This window comes from Podarcis muralis, chromosome 11 (assembly GCF_964188315.1).
Source record: "Podarcis muralis chromosome 11, rPodMur119.hap1.1, whole genome shotgun sequence".
NCBI classification, from domain to species: Eukaryota; Metazoa; Chordata; class Lepidosauria; order Squamata; family Lacertidae; genus Podarcis; species Podarcis muralis.
This window is the reverse complement of record NC_135665.1, coordinates 46,188,859-46,214,727: the sequence shown is the minus strand read 5'-3', so window position 1 is coordinate 46,214,727 and position 25,869 is coordinate 46,188,859. Positions and strand designations below refer to the sequence as shown.

Here is a 25,869-nt window from a genome sequence, read left to right as displayed (position 1 = left end):
CATTTTAGTTCACTGATGCCCAGGATGTCAATATTTATTCTTGCCATCTCATTTTTGACCACCTCCAACTTACCCAGGTTCATGGTTCTTACATTCCAGGTTCCTATGCAATATTTTTCTTTACAGCATTGGACTTTCCTTTCGCTTCCAGGCATATCCGCAACTGAGCGTCCTTTCGGCTTTGGCCCAGCCGCTTCATCAGCTCTGGATCTACTTGTACTTGCCCTCCGCTCTTCCCCAGTAGCATGTTGGACGCCTTCCGACCTGAGGGGCTCATCTTCCAGCGTCATAACTTTTATATGCCTGTTGTCTTTGTCCATGGAGTTTTCTTGGCAAGGATACTGGAGTGGCTTGCCGGTTCCTCCTCCAGGTGGATCACGTTTGGTCGAAACTCTCCACTATGACCTGTTCATCTTGTGTGCCCTGCTCGGCGTAGTTCATAGCTTCTCTGAGTTCTTCAAGCCCCTTCGCCACGGCAAGGCAGTGATCCATGAAGGGGCTGTGATTGGATATCATGTATCAAATCAGAACACAGGGGCTCAGAATCCATAGTCCAGACTCAAGCTCAGGCACACACAGACTTATGAATGCATAACAGTCTCCATGACTCACAGGTAGTCAAAATGGTGCCCTTCAGAGTTTTTGGACTATAACTCCTTCAACCACAGCTAGCGTGGCCAGGAATTGTGAAAACTGTAGTCCAGCAGATCTGGAGCACACCATGATAGCTACCCCAGTTCCACAGGAAGTGGCCATATCTGCCAGCACCATGTAAACTGGTTTCTTTTGGGAATGACCAGAGACTTCGCTACATTCGTCACAATACGTTTTGAATGCATTATAAACATCCACACCAATTGGTGCCAGAGAGCAAAAAGGAGTTTATATGGATTGTTACATAGGCTCCCCCCCCCCCCCGTTTGTTGTAACAATTTAACTTCTGACTTATTTATCGCTTTTGAACCTGTGTCTAGATCCACCCCAGCAAATGAAGGATGCATTATTGGATATTACCTAGATCAGAAAAAAATATTTCAAAAAACAGTATTACTGAAACCCAATGTCCTTTTCTCACAAGTTAAATGCAAAACTTGACTCTGCAATAATGAAATTCTAATCCTGTGAAACAGCTGCTTTTTAAGATGGTTTGGCTGCTGCTTTTCCACAAGTATCCCCACAACTAGCAAATTGAAGGTTAATTTATTAAGAGTTCAAGTGAAAGTTCTTCAAAACATACTTGCTCTCAACTCTGAAATAGTTATGGCATATACAAAGGCAGAACATCATTAATATTTAAGTGGCATCCATCACTGTGTCCTATCCGTTCTATATTTAGCCCCATCTTAATAATTCAGCAACTTGCATCTTCAGTAAAATATCATCTTACATCAAGGTACCTTTCTTACAATCCCATTTCAGTAAAAAGGGAAAGCATCAGTAAAAACAGTAAAAACTGTTGCAAATCCTGGGCAGGTTTGAAGGAGAGGGCAGGGGAAACAAAGTGAAAAACAAAAAAACAAAAACTCAGGACATTAGATAGAACTTCAACTCCAGGAACAAATATATAAATTTAAAAACAACCCCCCCACCGGAAACCACCCCCCCACAAACCACATAATAAAAAAGTTGAAAATATTACATTCAGTACTGCACTCACGTATGCAACTTAAAGATAAAATGATAACGTTTAAAAATGTTGCTTGCTCCAAGTGGTATGCTTTCTTATAGAACTTGCTATTATTGTTATTGTTGGATTGCATATTTTCATTACGTGTGTTCATATTTTAGTGTTTTTGAGTCATTGGTTTTTATACTTGTAAACTGCTGCAAAAGTATAAGTATGTCAGTGGTGTCAAGACCCAATGTCACATAATGGGTAATGCAGATGGGGCCAGTCACTGTCTCTCAGCCTAATCTGTTTCCCAGGTTTGCAAGGATAGAAAGTGTGGAAGGGGTTTATGCATCCTGAGCCCCTTGGCAGAAAGATGGGGTACCTATTACAGAAAGAATAAATGCCCAGTGCAGTGTACAATAAATGAAGCCCATTTCTGTTTTCCTTTACAATAGTTCTGCATGCAGATAGTTTCTGGTGCAACTTTTTCTGCATGTAAGACTCATGCTGTTCTCATTTCAACTAGTTTACATCACTACAAGCTGCTTTCACCTTGGGAGAGAGGGCCTAAGTATTGCATACATTTAATTCCCTGTGAAAACAAACAAATATTTTTGGTTTGGGGGCAAAAAAAGGTGGCTAACCCTGAATATAAGTACAGTGGTACCTCAGGTTACAAACACCTCAGGTTACAAACTCCGCTAACCTGGAAGTAGTATCTTGGGTTACAAACTTTGCCTCAGGATGAGAACGGAAATCGCGTAGCGGCAGCAGAAGCTCCCATTAGCGAAAGCGCGCCTCAGGTTAAGAATGGTTTCGGGTTAAGAACGGACCTCTGGAACATATTAAGTTTGTAACCCGAGGTACCACTGTAAATCAACATACCATACCCTCTCTTCTCACGTTCTGCCTCCACCATCCTTTCCCTTCCATTATGGTCCTAGTGTTCTTCAATGCTCAGCCCACCATGATGCACCAAAGCCCACTTCCACAGGCATTCGCATTTGCTTTATAAGTCCAATTACAAGATAGAGTTGGACAGGAAGGCAATGAGATCTCTCTACTGCTTTCCATGAGATCTCTCTACTGCTAACTCTATATCAGCAAAGCATCATAAACAGGGATGGGTGAAACCCAACAAGTATTTTGGAGAGAAGAAAATGCTGAACTCCCTCCCCCAATTTGGCTTCATGGGATTTTATTGCTATTAGCACAAATGCTCATTGAAAGTGATAACTGGGCAATAAAACCCTGTGGTTATGAATAAATCACTATGAATAAATAGGATCACGAAAGAAGCAACCATTTCATGATCTTACCTTGCAAATGAAATGTAGAATTAACTTCTTCAGGTTTGGTTTTATAAACACAAGTATAGCTTCCAAGTTGGTCTCTTGTTGTGACATTTACCCTTAACAGAAGAAGCATTATATAATTGATGTTATATGACTATTTTAAAAATAAAATAAAAAGGAGTGATAAGAAGCTGGAACTAACTTCACAAAGCAAAAACTGAAAGTAGAATTAGAGAGTGAAGGCAAAATTGCTAAAACAAGGATATTCCAGATTCATGGAAGACTGCAAACTGTAGCACATGCAACAGATCAATTGATGGGCAGTGCATCTTGTGTGAACAAACCACCACAGATAAAATACTACTGGTGGAACTTACAGTGAATATTTACCCATTAGGTGAAACTTAGTTACCCATTATGTGGCCACCAACAAAAATGACATGTGTTGAGATCTCCACCTCTCAAATTTAAAATCAGTGATGGGTTCTGAAGATGTTAAAGGTAAAGGGACCCCTGACCATTAGGTCCAGTTGTGACCAACTCTGGGGTTGTGGCGCTCATCTCGCTTTATTGGCCAAGGTAGCCGGCATACAGCTTCCGGGTCATGTGGCCAGCATGACTAAGCTGCTTCTGGCGAACCAGAGCAGCGAACAGAAACGCTGTTTACCTTCCCGCTGGAGCGGTACCTATTTATCTACTTGCACTTTGATGTGCTTTCGAACTGCTAGGTTGGCAGGAGCAGGGACCGAGCAATGGGAGCTCACCCCATCGTGGGGATTTGAACCGCTGACCTTCTGATCAGCAAGTCCTAGGTTCTGTGGTTTAACCCACAGCGCCACCCGCGTCCCTTCCGACGATGTTACTAGACCACAAATCTCTTCATCCCCAACGACTGGCCATGCCAAATCAGTGATAGGAGTTGAACTCCAACATGACCTGGTAGATCACATGCCTCCCACCTGGGGCACATCTGTCTTTATGACACCATGTAAATGCCACTACACATCATGAATGGAAAGGAAAAACTTGACACAAGGATGCCCTTTGCAGTAGCCGTCCTGTGGCTCTCGTAGTTAAGCTCTCCTCTTCACTGCAAATGCAATGTTTTTTATCAGAATCATTTTTCATATCCTGCAGAAGATCATCAACTGGGGGGGGGGGGGAGCAATGCCAGTATACCTGTCTGCATCAAACCTTCCTTCCTTGCAAACGCTGTAATACACTAGGCAAATCAGAAAGGCCACTCACTCATGTCGACTGCACCAGCTGTTCTTGCTTTCATTCTTGAAGATTCTGTCATTTTTTATTGTTTCGTTCTCCTTCTTCCAAACAACCTCAATTTCTTCCACATCCATAGAAGGCTTAAGAACCAAACTACACAACAGTTCAAGCTCAGCTGGACTCTGTAAAATGATGGTTTTAAGCACTGAATCTTTAGGGGAATCTATGGAAAATAAAAAGAAATTATGTAACTTTTTTAAAAACAACAACAGACTATTGGTTGCACATACACTAGTTTAAATCCAGATTAATTTTGCAATGAGGACATTAGAAAAGCCCTACCATTCTGCAATTCTACCAAACACACTTAAAACTGTCATTTCCATCAATTTCAGGGACTTGCTTAGAAGTAAATACTCCCAGTGCATTGATAAGTCAGGCATTTGCATCAGCAAGTGTCACAGGCGAGTGCTAGTCAGTAACCAGAGTCCAAATTTGAAGTTAACTCTTTTTTGGCAAAAACGTGATTTTAATGAGCAAAGCAGCTTATTCCTGGTGGTCTTACTCCATGAAAATCAGTTACTGTGACTGAAAGTCCCCACCCTCTTCACTGCCATCTAAGTCCCCTCCTCCCCAGGATTTTTCCCAAGCAATCTGAGACTGTGCCTTTGTGCAGCCAACCTCTCCTCTGTCCTGTTCATACCTTTCTGGTTCTGGGAGACAAGAGGGGAGGGGAGCTTGTCACAGCATGAGGGAGAGACAACCATGCCTCTTTGCCAGCCTGACTCATCTCTGACTCTTGGCCTCCCTCCTTCCACTCTCCTGCTTCAGCTTCTGCCTCCGATTCTGGACTTCTCTCTGCTACAGACTCTCCCAGCTCACTAAGCCCTGTTAAGTCTTCAGCTTCCAATACTTCCTCTTCCCAGTCTTCTCCCTCTAACCACTCATTGTTGTCCCCCCACTACTCCCTTGGCTCTAAGCCTTCTTCCCTTGGTTCACCTGCTGGCTCCTCCCACCATTCCTCAGCATCCAACCAGTCCATGACAACTAAGACAGAGAAGCCTTTTGGTGTGAGGTCCACAAAGCAGTATGCCTCTAAATATCAGTTTCTGGGAATCACAGGTGGGCAAAGCACTGCGGCAATCATGACCAGCTTGTAGACTTCCCACAGGTGTCTGGTTGGCCACTGTGAGAACAGGATTCTGGACTAGATTGACCTTAGGCCTGATCCAGCAGGCTCTTATTGTTCTTATTGTGAGCCAGTGTGGTGTAGTGGCTAAGAGCGGTAGATTCGTAATCAGGTGAACCAGGTTCGCGTTTCCACTCCTCCACATGCAGCTGCTGGGTGACCTTGAGCTACTCACACTTCTTTGAAGTCTCTCAGCCCCACTCACCTCACAGAGTGTTTGTTGTGGGGGAGGAAGGGATAGGAGAATGTTAGCCGCTTTGAGACTCCTTCGGGTAGTGATAAAGCAGGATATCAAATCCAAACTCCTCCTCCTCCTCCTCCTCGAATCACAGTTCCACTGGGTTAAGTTCAACTAATTTTCCTCCATATAAATTCTGTGAAATACCTCTAATAACTCAGTGTTTATTTTATGTGAAGCAATTTATCCCTGACTGTTCAGCCTAAAAAAAGGTTACTCAAGCAGCTTAAATATCATTGGTAAGAGGGCCCATGCCCAGCATGATCAAAAAGGAGCGCTAAAATAACTCTGTCTCTTTTTTAACAAAAAGGGAGACACTTGACAAACTGGTTTAAGAATGTATCCCTATGGAGCAACTCAGAAAAGGGTAGCAGCAAAACCATAGGGCTTGGTCTGATATGAAAAAGAAATACTCTGTGGGTAACCTCAGACACACATGGTTCACTGTAGTTTCCTGCACAGCTGCTTATAAGGTGTACTTTGGATTCGGGACTTAAATAGTCAGACATGTTTGGTTTCTATCCGCATACTTTTTGACGTAATTATTTAATGGCAAAAATTCAAATAAAAGTATTTATTAGCTGTGTAGCCCACACACACTGCCAAAGGAGCCCATGAAGTCCATAAAGCATCATCATAAAGACTGTCCATCTCAGCCCAGCGTTAAATGCAAGCAGTTTCCAACCACCCCCACCCCACAATTTGTTCTCTAGCTTTTAGCTACTCTAGAAAATTTTGATCCAATGTTTTGAAATTTATCTCCAAGGCCATGATAGCTGGAATCTTACTTGTGGTTCCCCGCCCCCCACTCCCCCGCAAAAGAAACCAAATTAGCATGACTTCTCTACTACCAATCAATGTTCAAGATTAAGAGGAGAAAACATACCCTTCATGGTTAAATTATACTTCTTGAAAGGCAGGATCGGCGCTTGTGTAACGGAACGTGGAGCTGCCAAAAACAAAAGTTGAGACTAGGTTTATTTTCATATCGAGCAGAACAAGATTCAGCAGAAGATTAATTTGCTCTTTTAACATTCTTTAATGGAATCAAAAATATAAGGACCACAGGAGCAGAAGTACATTTCATAAAGAACATTGGGCTGCCACTAAAAACAGCCTTGTGCCCAGAGCTTCTCCTTATCCTCCTAGTTCATTTTCTGATACCCTTATGCTCTATATATTTTCCTCCACACATTGGCTATTGACCATGATTGTACTGGCTGCAGATATAATCCAAAACATCTGGAGGATGCCAGGTTGGGGCAAGCTGAGTTATGCAGAGTTGGAGTAAGACCAAGAAGACTCAGTGGAAGGTAGATCTTTTATGCCATTCCGTGATGCTTAGAAGAGAGGTAGGACAGAAATGCACTTTGTAATGAACATAGGAAGCTGCCTTATTCTGAGCAGACCACTGGTCCCAATTGGTCCACTCTGCCTGCAGCTCTCCAGGGTCTCAGTTAGAGGCCTTTGCAATCAGCAGCTCCTGTAAACTGGAGTTGCTCTGTCTTGAAATTGACTCTTAAGAAGTCTTCATCTGAAGTGAACAGTGCCCTAAGGGCACATTTTTAATCACAAAATCGTTTACAAGCTGTCACTGCAGATTTGACTTCCCTTCTACAAACCATGGGCCACACTAAACTACCAACTATCAGCCAAACTCAATGTAAAGTCACATGCATTACAGTAAGGTGAAATGCATTACCAAATTTAACAGGCAATTAAAAAAACAAACCAAAATGCAAACGTAAGTAGTTGCCATGAGGAAGAGGAAAAGCAGTATAGAAACTATGGCAAGACAAAGGGGGAGATCTTAATGCAGACATGCACACAGACATAAACACACAATGCTGGGGGGGGGGGGAAACCCCTCTCTCCAGCACTTATTCCCAGTGTAGCCCAAGGATTGTTCCTCCCAATGCAAATAGCATGGGGGGGCGACTCTTGAATATCAACAAAGGGTTAAATGCCCCCTGCCTGCCTGCCATTGTCTTGACCCTTGCAGAAGAATGGGCACATTAAGTGCAGGAACACTTTTAAAGTAATGTTTTCCTTGGCCCTGTATAGCTGTGATCATGGTCTGAGATATTTAGGAAGAATACATTCCAGAGACCAAGCCTAGGTTGCTGAAAATCAGAGCCACCCTAATATTCTTTCAAAACGTTTTGGAGTATGAAAAAGTCTTCCGACACTGCAGGGGTCTGGCTTCTTTTCATTCTTATATAATATGTGAGTTGCTGGGGAGGTGTGTGTGTGTGTGTGTGTGTGTGTGTGTGTGTGTGTGTTAAAAGCTCCTCCCTTCCTGTGGATGAGAGAAAATGTTTTGGAGCAAAGGCTGCATTTTATTTTAAGGAGTTGTTTCAAAGGCAGCTGTTTGTTGGGATGCCTTGGCTGATGGTTCTGGAGGGGAAGATTGCTGAATGGAGCTTCAGAGCATCAAAAGAAGAGCCCTGCTGGGTCAGAGCAAGGGACCACTTCAGCCCAGCATCCTGTTTCCGCCATTGGCCAATCAGATGCTTCCCAGAAGCCCACAAAACAGTGCAAGAGGGCAGCAGCCCACCAAACACCCACTACAGGAAACCTGTACAGGAAGTTGAGAAATAAACAGCAGAACTTCCCGAAATGTAACCGTGGGCTAGGTGACACAATGAGCACAAATGAGATCGTCTAGCATTTCCTGGGCTGGGCCCCTTTGGCCTGATAAGCAACTGAAACAGCTTGATATCTGACATGCAACGGAATGGCAGCAGCTAGTGTCCATTGGGACTGGGAGGGTGGAAGACAGGGAGCCCAACATTAGGTATAACCAGCAACAGTTGGAGCCAACTAGTTCTAGTTGTGCTCCTATACTCCTAACTCAGCCGCGTTCAACAAACGGCAATGCTGATATTAAAATGAGAGACAGTTCCACCCTCTGGAATGCTTGTAAGTAAGGCAGGCTGGCATGGGCTCAGGTAGGAGTAGCCTCCAGTTCAACCAGACCACTTTTGTTTTGTTTTTTAAATACACTGTTTCCTGTAGGCCATACTGCCAAGACTTAGGCTGCACATACTGTATACTCAGTGATTTTTTCTTCTTCTTCTGGGGGTTCTCAACAGTACAGACATACCTCGGGTTGAAGTTGCTTCAGGTTGAGCACTTTCGGGTTGCACTTTGTGGCAACCCGGAAGTAACAGAACGGGTTACTTCCGGGTTTTGCCGCTTGCGCATGCGCAGACGGTCAAAATGACGTCATGTGCATGCGCGGAAGCAGCGAATCGTGACCCACACACGCGCAGGCGTGGGTTGCGTTTGCTTCAGAATGCGAACGGGGTTCCGGAACGGATCCTGTTCGTATCCAGAGGTACACTGTAAACAGTGTTGTTGTTTAGTCGTTTAGTCGTGTCCGACTCTTCGTGACCCCATGGACCAGAGCACGCCAGGCACTCCTGTCTTCCACTGCCTCCCGCAGTTTGGTCAAACTCATGCTGGTAGCTTCGAGAACACTGTCCAACCATCTTGTCCTCTGTCGTCCCCTTCTCCTTGTGCCCTCCAGGTTTGCAACATCAGGGTCTTTTCCAGGGAGTCTTCTCTTCTCATGAGGTGGCCAAAGTACTGGAGCCTCAGCTTCACGATCTGTCCTTCCAGTGAGCACTCAGGGCTGATTTCCTTAAGAATGGATAGGTTTGATCTTCTTGCAGTCCTTGGGACTCTCAAGAGTCTTCTCCAGCACCATAATTCCAAAGCATCAATTCTTCAGCGATCAGCCTTCTTTATGGTCCAGCTCTCACTTCCATACATCACTACTAGGAAAACCATAGCTTTAACTATACGGACCTTTGTTGGCAAGGTGATGTCTCTGCTTTTTAAGATGCTGTCTAGACACAGTACCAACACCTTTTTTCCTAGAAGAAAAGCACTGTGTGTATTTACAGCACATTACTTCCCCCAAAGAATCCTGGAAACTGTGGTTTACCCCTTTGCAGAGCCATCATTCTCAGCACCCTTAAACTACACTTCCTGGATTTTTTTTGGGGGGGGGACACCATGTACTTTAAGTGTATGGTGCACATCACAGATCTGCACCATATATCCAAGCACAACCAACACATGTATAAAGCACATGAGTCCCCTCAAGAATTGTGGAAACTCTAGTTTGTTAAGAACACTGGGATTGGCACACCTGTGTGGGTAAATTGCAGTCTCCATGACTTTTTGGGGGAAGTCATGTGCTTTATATGTGTGGTGCAAATGTGCCTGTAGGTGTCTGAGGCTGCTGAAACTGCGCCCCCCCCCAATGCTAACTGGGTTCTCTAGTAGGGGGTAAGAGGTGCAAAAGCTGGGGTCTGGTTCATGTCCATGCCAGCAAGAATCCAGGTAATAAATCTAGTTTTTCTGCATTTATTAAGAGAGGAGGAGGAGAGGGTGGGAATGTGCCTAGCCCCAGCTTAAAGGATGCGTGAATTGCAGCCTTGAGAATTTTGCTACGTGCCTCTTTTTAAGTTACAAGGGGCTGCAATACTTGTTGTTTCTGTTTTGCCTACACAATCTTATCAGTGGAGCTACCATGTACACTTGCCCAGGCTGAAGAATGCAACTCAATCAATACATGACAAGGTACAGGCTTCTCCTGGAATGAGTGACAAGAAGACTCCTACAGGGCAAAAGTAAAACACAAGGTGTTCCTCAGCTTTATCTTCCTCCTTTCAATAACTGGAATATTTTAGAGTGCGAACTCCCTCAGATTAATCTTGTGCTGTCATCACTATTGGTAGAAACAGCAGACATGAGAAAATAGCCCTACTGGAAAATAATAATAGGTTGTTACCTGAAGTGGAAGTTCTCTGAGAGAAAATTCCATTGCTGGAAGTTGTTTCCTGGTTGGGATTTTGTGCTGTCGAAGTATCAGCTACATACAATAAAAAAGAAGAGTAAAAAAAATTTATTCTTTTTATGATACAGTTTCGAGATTCTTGTTTTAATCTTATTTATTTAAAAAAATGTTTCTGGATCCTGAGAATGGAGCGGACATTTTATCCAGGCACAGTGAGCAAACGTCCCAATCCTTTGACAACAAGTTATGAACAGGCAACCTGCCTTTCATTCCGTGTACAGGGAAAAGCAAACCAGACTGGAACGAAAGCTTACAGAGACAGGAGAGCATCCTCCATCTCACCTGTGGGCAGCAGGCTAGCTTAGGGACACAGGGTAGGCCATGTGGGCCACACTGGTCAACCTTCTCACACCCTTGCCGTCCATCATCTCCTCCATGCAACAAAGCCTCATGGAAAATGCAACTTAAGTCATTCCAAAAGATGATATTGGAGTACTCCAAATCATTTGCCCATGAATGTGGACAGAAAATAGCAGTTTCAGCTGGAAGGCAACACCTGGAGAGCTCCATTGATCATTGCAATACATCTATTATTTTTATTTTTATGTCATATAAGATGATTATATAATCTAAGAAGGGGAATGGCTGTGACTGTCATGAAATAACAGTCTTCTGAATTTCCACTACACTACTGGCCCCACACTGTCTAATGGTAGGGCAGGGGCTCTGGTTATTAATATTGGATATAATTTTTTTTTAATGAGTGTGGCGCTGTGGTCTAAACCACTGCCAATCAGAAGGTCGGCAGTTCAAATCCCTGCAACGGAGTGAGCTCCCATTGTTCGGTCCCAGCTCCTGCCAACTTAGCAGTTTGAAAGCACGTCAAAGTGCAAGTAGATAAATAGGTACCGCTCCGGTGGGAAGGTCAACAGTGTTTCCCTGCGTTGCTCTGATTTCGGTGTTCCGTTGCACCAGAAATGGCTTAGTCATGCTGGCCCAGAAAACTGTCTGTGGACAAACGCCAGCTCCCTTGGCTCATCTGTGAAGCGAGATGAGCGCCACAACCACAGAGTTGTCTGCGACTGGACTTAACTGTCAGGGGTCCTTTACCTTTTTTAATACCTGTTTAGGGATGCATTTCCTGACCCACTTTGGTTGATAAACTTTTTTGTTTAATAAAACTTTTCTCATTTGTTGATCAGATCCTGCATGGGACTCGAAATCATTACATTTTCCCCTCACACAAGTCCCCCACCTAGATAACCTGCTGTAAATTGTAGAAATTCGTGTAATTGGTATACCGTAAGGTGGGTGCACTATATTTAATTGGGGACATTTAGCAGGAGTGGATCCACCGCATTATTAATTTGTAGTATTAAGTGGTGGGTCCGCTATATTTTAATGGCTTTTTTTTTGTCCTGGTGCTTTTCCTGGGAAAACCTGTGTTTTACCATTGAATTGGAGCAAACAGCAATTGGGTTTTCCAGAGAAAAGTGCCACACTCTGACACAGAACTTTTAAAGTGCAAACCTGTGTCTGAAAGTGTGGTATAAAGGCAATCTGGATGAGCCCCAAGTCCTTCAAGGAAGTGTAGAGGAAATAAACTCACTGCAGTTTTACAAAATTCTAACAAAGAACTTGGTGGCCCATATATATTATTGTAATTTTGCTGGGTAAATCTGAAAGAAGCTTAGGCTGAATGTACAAACTAAGGAAGTGGATTCAAAAGCAGATATAAGTCATATCAAGTCCTGACTGATTCAGACCACATCCTGGGTTCTGGACAGGTCAGTCTCCTGCTATTCCTTCTTGCGGCTGGATTTTTCTGACAACTTCATTCCAGGGAATTTGAAAGCCGCTTTGCAAGAGCTAAAGCACTTTAAGTGAATGATTAATGGTTATGACTAGCGATTATGGCTGAAAATGATAAAGAAGGACTTCCTCCCTCTTAAATCAAGTCTATAGCATAAAAAGATTTTACTTTCTTGGGCTCCATGATCACTGCAGATGGTGACAGCAGTCACAAAATTAAAAGACGCCTGCTTCTTGGGAGAAAAGCAATGACAAACCTAGACAGCATCTTAAAAAGCAGAGACATCACCTTGCCAACAAAGGTCCATATAGTTAAAGCTATGGTTTTCCCAGTAGTGATGTATGGAAGTGAGAGCTGGGTAGCCTTAGTTTGCCTACCCATGGGCTAGTTGATGGGGAAGAAGGTAAGACAAGGTGCACGGGGCTTAGTCCTCCAAAACCTAAGCAGGTGCTCCACACTCCCTGCCCTGTTCTACCTCTCTTCATACTCCTCTTCCATCTCATTTCGGGTCATTTTCTGACATGCTGTTAAAATATATTTCGTACAAGACAGGTCTGGGGGAAATGTATGAGTATAATGTAAAGGGTAAATGTGTGTTGTTTCCGTTTCCTCATTGGTTGCTAAATGACTAACAAACCATTGTACAGTGGTACCTCTGGTTAAGAATTTAATTTGTTCTTAACCTGAAACTGTTCTTAACCTGAGGTACCACTTTCACTAATGAGGCCTCCCGCTGCCGCTGCGCCACCACCTTACAATTTCTGTTCTCATCCTGAAGCAAAGTTCTTATCCCGAGATACTACTTCCGGGTTAGCAGAGTCTGTAACCTGAAGCGTCTGTAACCTGAAGTGTCTGTAACCCAAGGTACCACTGTACTGGTTTTTGCAAGGGGGAATCTGTGTGCTAACAGCGTTTAGACAACAACCTTGCAAAGTCACACAGTAGATGAAACAATTCACCTCTTGCCATTTGGATGGAGGCTCTTCTTCATCTAATGTCTCCTGCCTGTGTTGTTGTCCTAAGCAACCTGCAAAGAACAGTTTGTGCCCGCGCCAGACCAATGAGATCATTTCAGTTATGTCCCCCAAGTGGAAGGAAGACAGTGTCTTATCTGAGATCATCATCGCCAATAATGCCTTTGTCAATAATGGACTGAGAAATTAATCAGCCTGGTGCTCTTTGCTGCAATGATTCATGCCTGCGTGCTTCTAAGGAAACAGGCTGCCTCTGCTAGCTGTAGATCAATTGGGGACTGGATTCTTTTTTCAGAGGAAGCTCCCTTAAAATGAGTCTATTCTTTTTTAAAAAAAGTAATTTGCTTTTGCGACAAGAACAAAATAATGTATAACATCCAGAAGATGAGGGTAACACATAGTTCAGAGCATTGGCTGCATCTGTTTTACTGTAAAGCATTTGTTGTTCTTATGACCAGAATTCTCCTTTCGGGTTGACAGTGTCATCTTGTACAGTTATTCCACAGGAAGCCATGCGTTGCTGGTGGTTGTCAGTTCTGTTCCTTCCACACTATGTGTTTTATTAAAAAATGCCATGTCACTTGAAACTTCCCTTTTGCCTTTTAAAAATCACCACTGTTTTTCACCTTGTGTCTCACTTTTTCCCCATCAATGCAATTCTCCAAGCTGGTGCCATTCAGATAGCAAGTTGTCTCAAATCTTTCCACCTTCTAGGTACTGTCAAGCCTGCTACTAATATAAAACTATTGCTCTATCTGGTTTAGTATTGTGTCTACACAGACTGGCAGCATCTCTCCAGGGGTTCAGGCAGTGCTTTTTTTCTAAAAAAATGTTTAGGGGTACTCTCATTTTCCTACTCATATTGAAATACTGCCCCTCAATGAGGCCAAACTTAGATTCACAAAATGTTTAGGGGTATGCGTACCCCTGTGTCCCCCCCAGAAAAAATGCACTGGTTTCAGGCAAGGATATCCCCAGGTATACCACAGATATGTACTACATATCTCTGTATATGTATGCTGTAGATCAGGGGTAGGCAACCTAAGGCCCAGGGGCCAGATGCGGCGCAATTGCCTTCTAAATCTGGCCTGCGGACGGTCCAGGAATCAGCGTGTTTTTACATGAGTAGAATGTGTCCTTTTATTTAAAATGCATCAAAATATAGTCCGCCCCCCCACATCGTCTGAGGGACGGTGGACCGGTCCATGGATGAAAAAGGTTGCTGACCCCTGCTATAGATCGAACCTATGTTAACTAGTCCTCATGTCCCCTTTTCTTCATAACCACATCCCCTTTCTTGATGATAGTACATTATGAAGGGAAATGGTTGAGGGGTGTACGTGTGCCACAGTTGCACACATCTGTACACAGCCACCCACTGTGTTCCATTAAAAGTATACCTAAAATACTGAAGTTCTATAAGCTATGGAACTACTTCAGTTGAAAATATACAAGGCCTCAAGTCTGACTTTATTCTCTGCAACAGTACTGTAGTAATATTTGCAGGAACAGAGTGCCTTGCAGAACAGTGTCTGAAGTTGCAGTTCTAGACCCTTGCCTGGGAGTAAGCCATATGTAGGATTGCACTGCGCAAGACAGTTAGGATTGGTGCAACATAAAGCAGAGATGAAGAGTGAAGAACCTGAGCATAGGAGCCGACTCCCAGGGGCCGTAGAGGCCTCCCTCAAAATTGATGAGCATTGCCATACAATGGTGTGCATGCACATTATATGATCAATTATGCAGGCATACTCTCCAACGTTTCTCAGATGAAAATAGAGACGTCCCATTCCATAATGATCATTTTACTATTTATACCCCATGCATCTTACTGGGTTGCCCCAGGCACTCTAATACAGGATTGCCTTCAGATGCCTCGGGGGTTGGCTAACTCCATACCCTCCAGCATTTCTCCAATGTAAATAGGGGCATCCTAAGAAAAAGTGGGTCATTCCAGGATCAAATCAGAAACCAGGGCACCTCCTCTAAATCAGGGATGTCCCTGGAAAATGGGGACACATGGAGGGTGGGGCTTACCTGGGCCTCCAAATATTTTATTCAAGTTGGCAGCCCTGAACCTGAGTTGTATATTCTCTCTTTTTAGTCCTACTTTCCATATCACTGCTGCTTTGCAGTCATCCCCACAACAGCCATGTGAGAGAAACCCATTAATCATCCCAGAGCTATGCCTGAGCCTAAAATTTAAATGCCTGTGCCTAAGATTTTGCTGCTGCTGCTCTCCCCCATTCTTGATTCTGACCTCCTCCTCTGAGGATATGCTTCAAGTTCAAATAGTTCCAGGTTTAATTCCACAGTATTATCTCTAGGTAGTCCCAGGAGCGATCCATGTCTACAACCCTGGTGACATGGGTTGCCATCCAGTTTGCACAATACTGGGCCAGATGGAGGTCAATGGTCTGACTGAGCACTGTATACAGCATCTTCCTATATTGCCCATCTTCTGATTGACCTCATCAAGCAGAGAAGTTACTCCAAGAAGGCACTAAGCACATAAATTTCAGGCAATCTTTCTGTAGGGTGGCATCCCTTTGCCCAAAACAGTTCTGTTCTAGAACTCCACCAGAAAGTCTCGCTGAAGTTCACACTGTGGAAGAGGTACTTGCCTGCTCCACCACAGCAGGATATTGGACAGAAATGAAGTATTCACTGAGTCAATTTAATATTGGTCAAGCTGATAAGCAGACTGGCAAAATCCAGAAAAGGCCAAGTGAGGCCCACCATTTCCATGAGGGATGATGCTCCATCTAAGCAAGTTCTGGTCAATCTTTGACCTTCCAGATGTTACTGAACTACAACTTCCATCATCCCTGGACACTGGTTATGTTTGCTGGGTCTGGTAAGAGTTGCAGTTCATCAAAAACAAGAAGGCCAAAGGTTCACCACGCCTGATTGCCTGGTGTGTTGCTGTTGCTCACTGAGAGGGAGAGCTGATGTGGATGTCAGCATGGTGCAAACCCACTGGCAGAGCCAATCCAACATTTCTGCCAGAGCATGTGCACGGTGCCAATCGCCTTCCACCTCACCCCCTCTACTTTCCAGTAAGCAACTATAACCCACTTGCCAGGAAGCCTAGTGGCTCCGCCCCACCTGGTGACCTACTTCTGCATCTGCAAAACTCCAAAACATCATACCTGGAATTTCCACACAGCCATCGTGACTCATAACCAACGAGAGACCACTCATTCATTAGTCTCCTTTTTAAAGTTACTCTGCATACTAGCTGAGAAATCTTTCTCCACACATGGACAATTTAGGTAGCCAAAACTGCAACATCCATGTACAAAAGGATCAGCAGGCTTGGTTTGAAGGGGGCACATGAGTGAGGAGCACTCTAAGGAGAGGAATCCAAACAGTCCACTAAGGATTGAGGATACAAAATGCTGACTGCCTTTTGCAGGAGCAGAAAACAAGAGAAGATGAAATGGAAGTATCCTCAAGGATGTTGCTGGCTGGTTGGATAGCTGGAACCCTAAACAGGCACATTCCACACTACAGCATTTTGTTGCAGGACCCTGTCTAGTTTAGCAGCCATCCCCATTGTGTGGCAGTGAATTCCATACATTAAATTATACTCTATGGCGTGAAGTAATTTGTCTCTCCTAAATTGGAAGCCAAATGGTTTTACTTGATGACTCCAAGTTCACTATGCTTAAAAATCCTTTTCTCATAGTGAAGGGCCATTCTTGCTCCCCATTTAAAATTGTCCCTTTGTTTCTCTGTTTAAGATAAAACGTAGCTCGTGGATGAGCTTCTGAACAGCTTTGGTACTACAAAGTACAAAGGTACTTGCTTAATTTTGGGCTAGACTTAACAGCAACCACTCAGTGCTGTTGGAGGGGGAACGCAACTCTGCGGCGATCAAGAATTCTGAAGCTAAAACCAGGTCCATTCGGGGTCGGCAGCACAGCTTCAAAATAACAAATGTCAGATAAAGCTACTCAATATCTTTCTAACCCTTTTGATCCCAGCAGTACTGTGATACAACCTGTTGGCCTCTTCAGCAGTAAATATATCAGAGGCACGTGTGATCCCACTCCATCTCAGAAATCCTGAAGATGATTGGTTGGATCCAGACTAAGTGAGTGGCACTTAGTTGCCACTGAAATCAACTTAAGGCTGCATTCAAACTTCCCCCTCCCTTGAAGAATTATGAGCACTGTAGTTTTTTTAAGGGTTGTTAACATATCTCTGTTAGGGGTGATCTACACTACCCAGAATTCTTTGAGCAAAACAAACTGCTTTGAATGCTTTAATGTGCATGGATTGTACACAGCCAGAGTCTCAATGATTGTAACAGGACTTTGGTGTAACGTGTGTGAGTCTGGACTTTGGAGGATCCAGCCGTACGCCTAGCAATTCAAAATCTGGTTGTTTTCTAGTTGGAAACTGCTGTCTGTTGTACAGGAGATTATACTACAATTTTTAAGAAAAGGAACAGGGGGTAAGGATAATTTTCAATAATGACTTTATAAACCCCATGAATTCTAATGGAATTCAGTCTATGAAAGAGGTCCGCTGGTTTATTTCATATCCTCACTGTGAGATTTGGTAAAACTCTCTCAAACTTTCGAACAGGAAGCACAGACACCATTTCCTCTGCATTTACTGTGGCGCAAACTGCAGGGAGGGGAGAATCGTCAGATATCGTGCCAAACAGGGTTTTAATACAGCGTGCACAAAACAGGACTTCAAAGTGCTAAAATAGTTTGAAATGTGTAGTGAAGTTGGGGACCTGGAGATGGAGACTAGAGTCCTACCTGCACATTTAAAACAGAGTTGTTAAGGGGAGCCTATTCCACTCACAGATCTTCAATTCTCAGAGTTCCCTGGGAAGAGGGGCTGACTTTTAGACCACCCTGGGAACTGCAACTCTGCAAGGGGAATAAGGGTCTCCTAACAACTCACAGCACCCCTAACCTCCCAGGATTCTTTGGGGGAAACCCATGGCTGTTTATATTAGTACGATACCGCTTTAATTGTATGGTGCAGATGGGTCCCTAGGGCAATGTCAGCAGGATCTAGGAACCCTCTTCTGTTGTGAGACTTGCACTAATCTGTGAATTTGTTGGGTCTTGGGTGAGAGCCAGCATTGATGACAGTGAGAGACAGGATGCTGAGAGCTGTTTGTGGGGGGGGGGGGAGGGGGCAGTTTGAGATGGAAGTTCCATCTCTGTGTATTCACATTCCTGGCTTTATTGTGCATTTTTGTAACCGTTGTTTCAGTTGACTGCAGACTGCTTAGGGACAGTTTAATATCTGAAGCGGTATAGGAATGGTCTAAATAAATAAATATTTGAGGCAACAAGTGTGTGGGGGGGAGTGCTGTTGCGCTCATGTCCTGCTTGGGGGGGCGCGCTTCCTACAGGCATCTGGTTGGCTACTGGGAGAACAGGATTGGCCTGATCCAGCAAGGCTCTTCTTATGTCCTTGTATCCTTACAACTGTGTGCGTGTGTGTGCGCGCGCATGGTGGTGGTTATAGTGGAGTCAAAGAGCAACGACATGCAAGTAGCACGACATGCAAGTAGCACATCATTCACACAGAGCAGCAAACGGGCACAAAACAAAGCACAGTGATCATTCACAGCTGAAACAATGGGCCATCATCCTGGCATTATTAAGTTAATTCCACGGGTAATGTTGCTCCAACAACACGGATCTCCAGTCCTAGGGACTATTGTCTGCCTCCACTTTACCACCTGCTGGAATCTTAACTTCTCTCACCCCTGCTTATCCCCCCCCCTCCTTTTATTAAACTAGGAAGGCAATGGCTTTTACAAAACAGGACATGAAGGATTCTACAACCAGGGGAATGCAGAGTTTGGAAACGCCTTAGACGCGTGTCTTTTTAATCTTAATAGTCATAAGGTAGGAATTAACCTTTCAGGGGGCGGGGGAGCCTGTTTAGTATGCCGCAAAGTGAAGATTCGGGCAGAACATCCCTTCACCAAAGCAACCCCCTCCTGCCAAATAAACTCGGGCTGGGGTAAATAAATAAAGAGAACGTTTAAAATTAAAATGCCTTGAAGCATCTAACCCCCCCCCCCCTCGGTTTGGAGAAAATAATAGTCGTCGTTTTATTTATTTATTTTTTTGCCTTGAAGCAAACCTTCTCAAGGTGACTGCTCACCTTGGGATGAGAAACGCAGCAACGACCATCCTTTTTTTCTGGACGTTTGCCTAGGTCGCCAGCCGCCCGGAGAAAACACCGCGGAAATTCATAGCGATTATTAATATCCTTACCTGCGGGAGTGCTGCTGCTGCTGCTGCTGCTCCCGACGTCCAAGACACCCCAAACAACCAGCAGGAGAAGGAGGCGAAGGGAGTGCGACGCCACGGAGGCGCTCATGCTTGCTTGCAGCCGGCAGAAGCTTCTGCAATAGCACTGCAGTAAGGTCTGGCCGCTTGCTCCGTTGCGCCCCGCCCGGCCGCTCCAGCAAGCAGCGCCTCGTTCTTTGAGAAGGGTGTTGCCCTGGAGCTGTACTAATAACGGGAGACTGACGTCAAGAGGAGCAACCAACCAGCGAATCGTCGGGCAGGTGCGAAAGGGAAAGTGTGGCCATCGCGCAGCTGTTTAGAACCGCCGAATCTTTCTATGAATGAATGAATGACTAGGGAGTGGTTAGACTCCCTATGTTCCAATCCTATGCATCCTTACTCAAAAGTAAGCACAACAGCACAACAACAATTCCAGGTGCATTTTTTTTAAAAAAAATCTAGGTTCACTAAGACAGATCTGGCTGCCACTAGGATACCTGTCTATTATTATTATTATTATTATTATTATTATTATTATTATTATTATGCTGCTCTTTTAGCATTTGGCTTACTCAAAAGTCTTAATTTGAATGTGATGGTAGAAGACTGGATTGGCAATGTTGCCACTGTATTGCATTTTTTTGCAGCCATTTTGAAAGGACCTTGGTTAAAAAAAAATCAGTTCCTTTTAATAAACCAAACCAAAATCACTTAAATCTGTTCAAAAAGGCTACCAGCGACTTCTTTCTGCTTTCTCTTTACAGTCATAAAGTTGGAAGGAACTTCTATGTCTAGGCTGACTTTTGTTTGTTTCTAGGTTCAGGTGGCGCTGTGGGTAAAACCTCAGTGCCTAGGGCTTGCCGATCGTATGGTTGGCGGTTCGAATCCCCGCGGCGGGGTGAGCTCCCGTCGTTCGGTCCCAGCTCCTGCCCACCTAGCAGTTCGAAAGCACCCCTAAGTGCAAGTAGATAAATAGGGACCGCTTTATAGCGAGAAGGTAACGGTGTTTCTGTGCGCTGCGCTGGTGCTGGCTCGCCAGAGCAGCTTTGTCACGCTGGCCACGTGACCCGGAAGTGTCTGCAGACAGCACTGGCTCCCAGCCTCTTAAGCGAGATGAGCACGCAACCCCAGAGTCAGACACGACTGGCCCGTACGGGCAGGGGTACCTTTACCTTTACCTTTAGGTTCAGGTATCTGAAGAAGTCTGCATGCAACACAAAAGCTTATACCCAGAACAAACTTAGTTGGTCTCTAAGGTGCTACTGGACAATTTTATTTTATTTTTACTTTGTTTGCTTGTTACTCTCTGAGTTTCATTTAGGCAGGAGAGTGGAAGTGACTAATAAATAGAAGAAATAAATAATAACCCGCATCTGCATTGCAAGGTACAATCAGTGTAGAATTCCTGACCAATGGCCAACCAGCCACTACTTAAATAAATCCAGTGAAGGTTTTGTTATAGGACTGGGGGGCTGGTTAAGCAACCTTTATCCATGACTTGGCTGTATTGCCATAGAAACAACTAACCAGTGATGCATTTAGTTGGAGATGGCCGGCATTGCCACCTTCCAACCTGGCTGGAGGCCACATCATCTGAGGTGTAGGAGAACAATAGACCAGGGACTATTTTTTGGCTAGTCCCATTGAAAGCTGGGAAGACACAATGGCTTGACTTCTCGCTCTTTGCTGAACTCGCCAAGAACTCCAATGGGGGAGGCAAGATCTGATTCTCTGGTGCTCAGCTTGAATATATGTGTAAATAAAACCATATTTAATAAAGACACTGTAGCCATAGTGACTTTCATTCCAAGGGAATGAAAACAAAGGTATAAGTTGGTACCCCTGAAGTCTCTCACCACTCAGAGAAGTGTGTGTATCAGTACTTTTGCATGTATGGTTGAGGCACCACAGAACTAACCTCATAAGGTTATGAAGAAGAGCCCCTCTGGATTAAACAAACAGAAATCTCCCCCCCCCCCCCCGAATGCTCAGCCATATATAAGCAGGGACTGAAACAGGACAGCAACAGAAACACACACACACCCCTCGACTCCACCAGCACTGTTTGTTTCCCATCAACAGGTATTTAGTGGCTCAGCAGTCTCTGGAGATAGCCATCCTGGCCATTGATTGACCAAGTCCCTTTGTCTTTGAATTAGCCTAATCCCCTGCTGATGCCTATTACATCTCCTGAAAGTGGAATTCCAGGCATTTATGTGGCTTGTGTGAAGATGTACTTCCTTTTGTCCTAAACCGCCTATCTAGTGTAGTGGAAGAGGGAGATATATACGGTATTTTTCTAAACCTCCATCACAGAACCTCTTACAGCACAATTCTATACAGTAGTACCTCGGGTTATAGATGCTTCAGGTTACAGACACTTCAGGTTACAGACTCCGCTAACCCAGAAATAGTACCTCAGGTTAAGAACTTTGCTTCAGGATGAGAACAGAAATCATGCGGGGGCAGTGCAGTGGCAGTGGGAGGCCCCATTAGCTAAAGTGGTTCCTCAGGTTAAGAACAGTTTCAGGTTAAGAACGGACCTCCAGAACGAATTAAGTTCTTAACCCGAGGTACCACTGTATATGTTTACTCAGAAGTAAGGCCCACTGAAGTCAATTCCCATGAAAATGGGCAATTGTACCCTGTGCCATTTCTACTCCAAACACTGGTGTCCCAAAATGTTTTCGCCTTTCCCTGCTTTGTAATCAAGTCTCTTGTCTTGATCCACACTTTGATAATTTTGCTTGCTCTTTCCTGCATCTTTTGCAGCTCTAAAATATTCCATTTTTTTGGGGGGGGGTGGGTTGCACAACTTATTCCCAAAGTCACTCCATCATATATTTCTATAAAGGCATTGCAGTATTATTCCCTGCTATAATTTCAGCCTTATATATTTTTTATTTTTTCCTACCACTAAAGTTTTCATTGAGCTGTCCACCATGTTCTAAAAATTTTAAAGACTTGATTTGATTAGTTTATTAGTTAGTTATGAATGACATTTTGTATGCTGCTCCATAAAATGAGGCAGTGGTCTTCAGCTGGTGCATCGGGACTGCTATTGGTCTGCACCCTAATCTAAAGTGGGTCATAATAGCAGCACTCCACCATATGCTTTTTAAAAAAGAAAAGAAATGGGCTCTCAAATGTGTGCTCCGGTTCAACATGGGTCTCAGGTCTGAAAAGATTGAAGAGTACTGATGTAAAGTAGTCTGCGCAGCTAATTCCAGGGACTCAGCAGGACTAACCTTTGATGCTTGCTGTAAATGTCAGAGCTCAGCCGTAAGCATGCTATATTAATAAAATAAAATAAGAATACCTCAGACCATGCGCAGAGTGATTTTACCCTTCCTAATGTGATACTCTTGTCTCACCCAGTTCATCTAGATCAGGCATCCCCAAACTAGGCCCTCCAGATGTTTTGGGACTTCAATTCCCATCATCCCTGACCACTGGTACTGTTAGCAGAATCAGCAGCAGAGCTAGCCCTTTAATGGGAGGGAGGTGGTTGAGGGTTTCACTGGGTGATTTACAGGGTTTCTGTCTCCCAGTTGTTTCAAAGCAGCAGCAACAAAATAGCTTTTCTTGCTAAAATTAGGCTGCTGAACAGGCTTAGCAGGAGTGGACTTTACATGAAAGCTTTGTGAACTCAGGGTACAGAACTGATAGCCTCTTCCCAGGCTCAGGGGACATTCTGTTTAATTTCCAGCTCTGGTTATAGAGTTGGAAGGGAACTTAAGGGTCATCTAGCCCAACCCCCTGCAATGCAGAAGTCATAATGATGATGATGATGATGAGGATGATGATAATAATAATAATAATAATAATAATAATAATAATAATAATAATTTATACCCCGCCCACCTGACTGGGCTTCCCCAGCCACTCTGGGCGGCTTCCAACAAAATATTAAAATACAGTAATCAGCAACTAATCACAGGTTAATAGACCTTGGAGGTTCTAGTGCTAAATGTGCGTTCTCTTCAGCTGTCTTGTCTTTCTTTAGCTGTGAAGCCAATCACACCAAATGATACTGAGGTCTGCCCAGCCCTGCTCAACCTGGACCCGGCTGGAAGTGGGCAATTTGGCCTGAGCCTGGAACTCAGCAAGGAATGAGCACAACCTGCCTCTCTCTGCCTCCTGCGATATGCACAGCCGAGGATGCACAGGTCAGTTTCGTGTGGTGTAGAGGTTAGAGTGTCGGACTAGGACCTGGGAGACCAGGGTTCAAATCCCACTCATCCATGAGGCCCACCTTGGACTAGTCACTATCTTTCAGTCTGAGCTACCTTGCAGGGTTCTTGTGTGGATAAAATGGAGAAGGGAGAAGATTGTGTATCACCTTCGGAAAGGTGGTTGTAATAAGTGTAATAAGTATGCAAGCAAACATTCACAGTAAAGTCTGGCAAGTACAGTGGTACCTCGGGTTACATACGCTTCAGGTTACATACGCTTCAGGTTACAGACTCCGCTAACCCAGAAATAGTGCTTCAGGTTAAGAACTTTGCTTCAGGATGAGAACAGAAATCGTGCTCTTGGCATGCATATATATGGTATGACAAGGTAAAATTGCATAAAGGCTTTAAAAACCATATTGTTAGGAAAGCATTATACAATGTGTGGATAAGATACAAAGACCTATTGGAAAGCAAAACTCCCAGGTGGTTATCACCAATGGAAGCTAAAGAGACTAAAAAACTTAATATGGAGTCGAAATGGCCAAAATACTGTGAAATCTTAGAACAAGACGGAGAAAGAGTTAAACTACAGAGTTATGAGAAATTAAAATCTAAGGTAAGAGACTGGTTGCATTACCTCCAGATAAACGAGGTATTTAAACAGGACAGGAAAATAGGTTTCCAGATGGAGAGGTCAAAATTAGAAACAGAACTGTTAGAATCCAATACTAAGAACTTGTCAAGAATGTATAATTTGCTGTTGAAATGGAATACACAGGATGAAACGGTTAAATCAGCTATGATTAAATGGGCACAAGACATTGGTCATGATATTATGTTTGCTGACTGGGAACAGTTATGGAATACTGGTGTTAAGTTCACGGCATGTAATGCATTAAGAGAAAACATTATGAAAATGATTTACAGGTGGTACATGACCCCAGTCAAGCTTGCAAAAATTTATCATTTGCCCAACAACAAATGCTGGAAATGTAATGAGACTGAAGGTACCTTTTATCACCTTTGGTGGACCTGCCCGAAGATTAAAGCCTTTTGGGAAATGATCTATAATGAAATTAAGAAGGTTCTTAAATGGACCTTTTCTAAAAAGCCTGAGGCTTTTCTCCTGGGCATGGTTGGCCAATTGGTGACAAGGAAGGATAGGACGTTTTTTATGTATGCTACTGCAGCAGCAAGAATTCTTCTGGCAAAGTATTGGAAGACACAAGAGTTACCCACTCTGGAAGAATGGCAAGCGAAGGTGATCGACTACATGGGACTGGCAGAGATGACCGGCAGAATCCGTGACCAGGGGAAAGAGACAGTGGAAGAAGACTGGAAGAAATTCAAAATTTATCTTAAAAATTGTTGTAAAATTGAAGTGTAATGAGATGTTAAGGTGTTAAGAAATAGAGAATTGCAGCTGTAAACAATAAGTTAAGGAAATTAGAATGAAAGTGAATTAATTAATCAGTTGGAGGGTTGCTGAAGAAAGGTAAAAACAAGGATGCAGAAAAGGGGAGGTATGGGGAAGTCCGGGAAGCAAGGTGTAGGAAGATAAGATTATGAAAGTATACATGTTTATATGTTTGTATGTTTTGTTTTGTTTGATTGTTTGTTTTTATTATATGCTTGGAAAACTAATAAAAATTATTTTTTAAAAAAACCAGAAATCGTGCTCTGGCAGCGCAGCGGCAGCAGGAGGCCCCATTAGCTAAAGTGGTGCTTCAGGTTAAGAACAGTTTCAGGTTAAGAATGGACCTCTGGAATGAATTAAGTACTTAACCCGAGGTACCACTGTACAGTGGACGCTCAGGTTGAGAACGTGATCCATGCGGGATACATGTTCGTAACCCACAGCATTCACAACCCGCGTCTGCGCATGCTCAGGTTGCACTTCGGCGCATGCACAAAGCGCAATTTAGTGCTTCTGCGCATCCACGACCGCCAAAACCTGGAAGTAACCCGTTCCAGTACTTCTGGGTTTCAGCAGTCCGTAACCCCAAAAAACACAACCTGAAGCGGCTGTAACCCGAGGTATGACTGTATTCTGAGCACTAAATACATTGTAACATAAAAACAGAATAATGTTTCCATCCATTCTTTTTGATCCCTTACCATACCCGTGCATACCCTCCACAGTGATGGACTTTAGCGTTAAAGTTTTGCCTTTGCAATCAATGGGTCATGAGTTTGCACAAAAATACCTCCAGCAAGTGCTTAAGGTTCTTTCAGACCATTTTTGTTTTGAAATTCCAAGG

At 43.8% G+C, this 25,869-nt stretch overlaps 1 protein-coding gene across 3 annotated transcripts in view; it reads right to left on the bottom strand.

Moving 5' to 3' along the window:
- Positions 1-19,622, bottom strand: part of EMB (embigin) — a 31,032-nt gene extending 11,410 nt beyond the window's left edge. For 2 of the 3 annotated variants that reach the window (XM_028748966.2, XM_028748967.2), the window contains exons 1-5: positions 19,416-19,622; positions 10,360-10,440; positions 6,442-6,504; positions 4,156-4,351; positions 2,932-3,023 (exon numbers count right to left, since the gene is read on the bottom strand). In XM_028748966.2, the coding sequence (XP_028604799.2) occupies positions 2,932-3,023; positions 4,156-4,351; positions 6,442-6,504; positions 10,360-10,440; positions 19,416-19,521 (538 nt within the window). In that variant the 5' untranslated portion in view covers positions 19,522-19,622. The remainder of the gene's footprint in view (positions 1-2,931; positions 3,024-4,155; positions 4,352-6,441; positions 6,505-10,359; positions 10,441-19,415) is intronic. The other variant, XM_028748968.2, reaches the window with a different exon arrangement.
- Between the last annotated feature and the right edge of the window lie 6,247 nt (positions 19,623-25,869).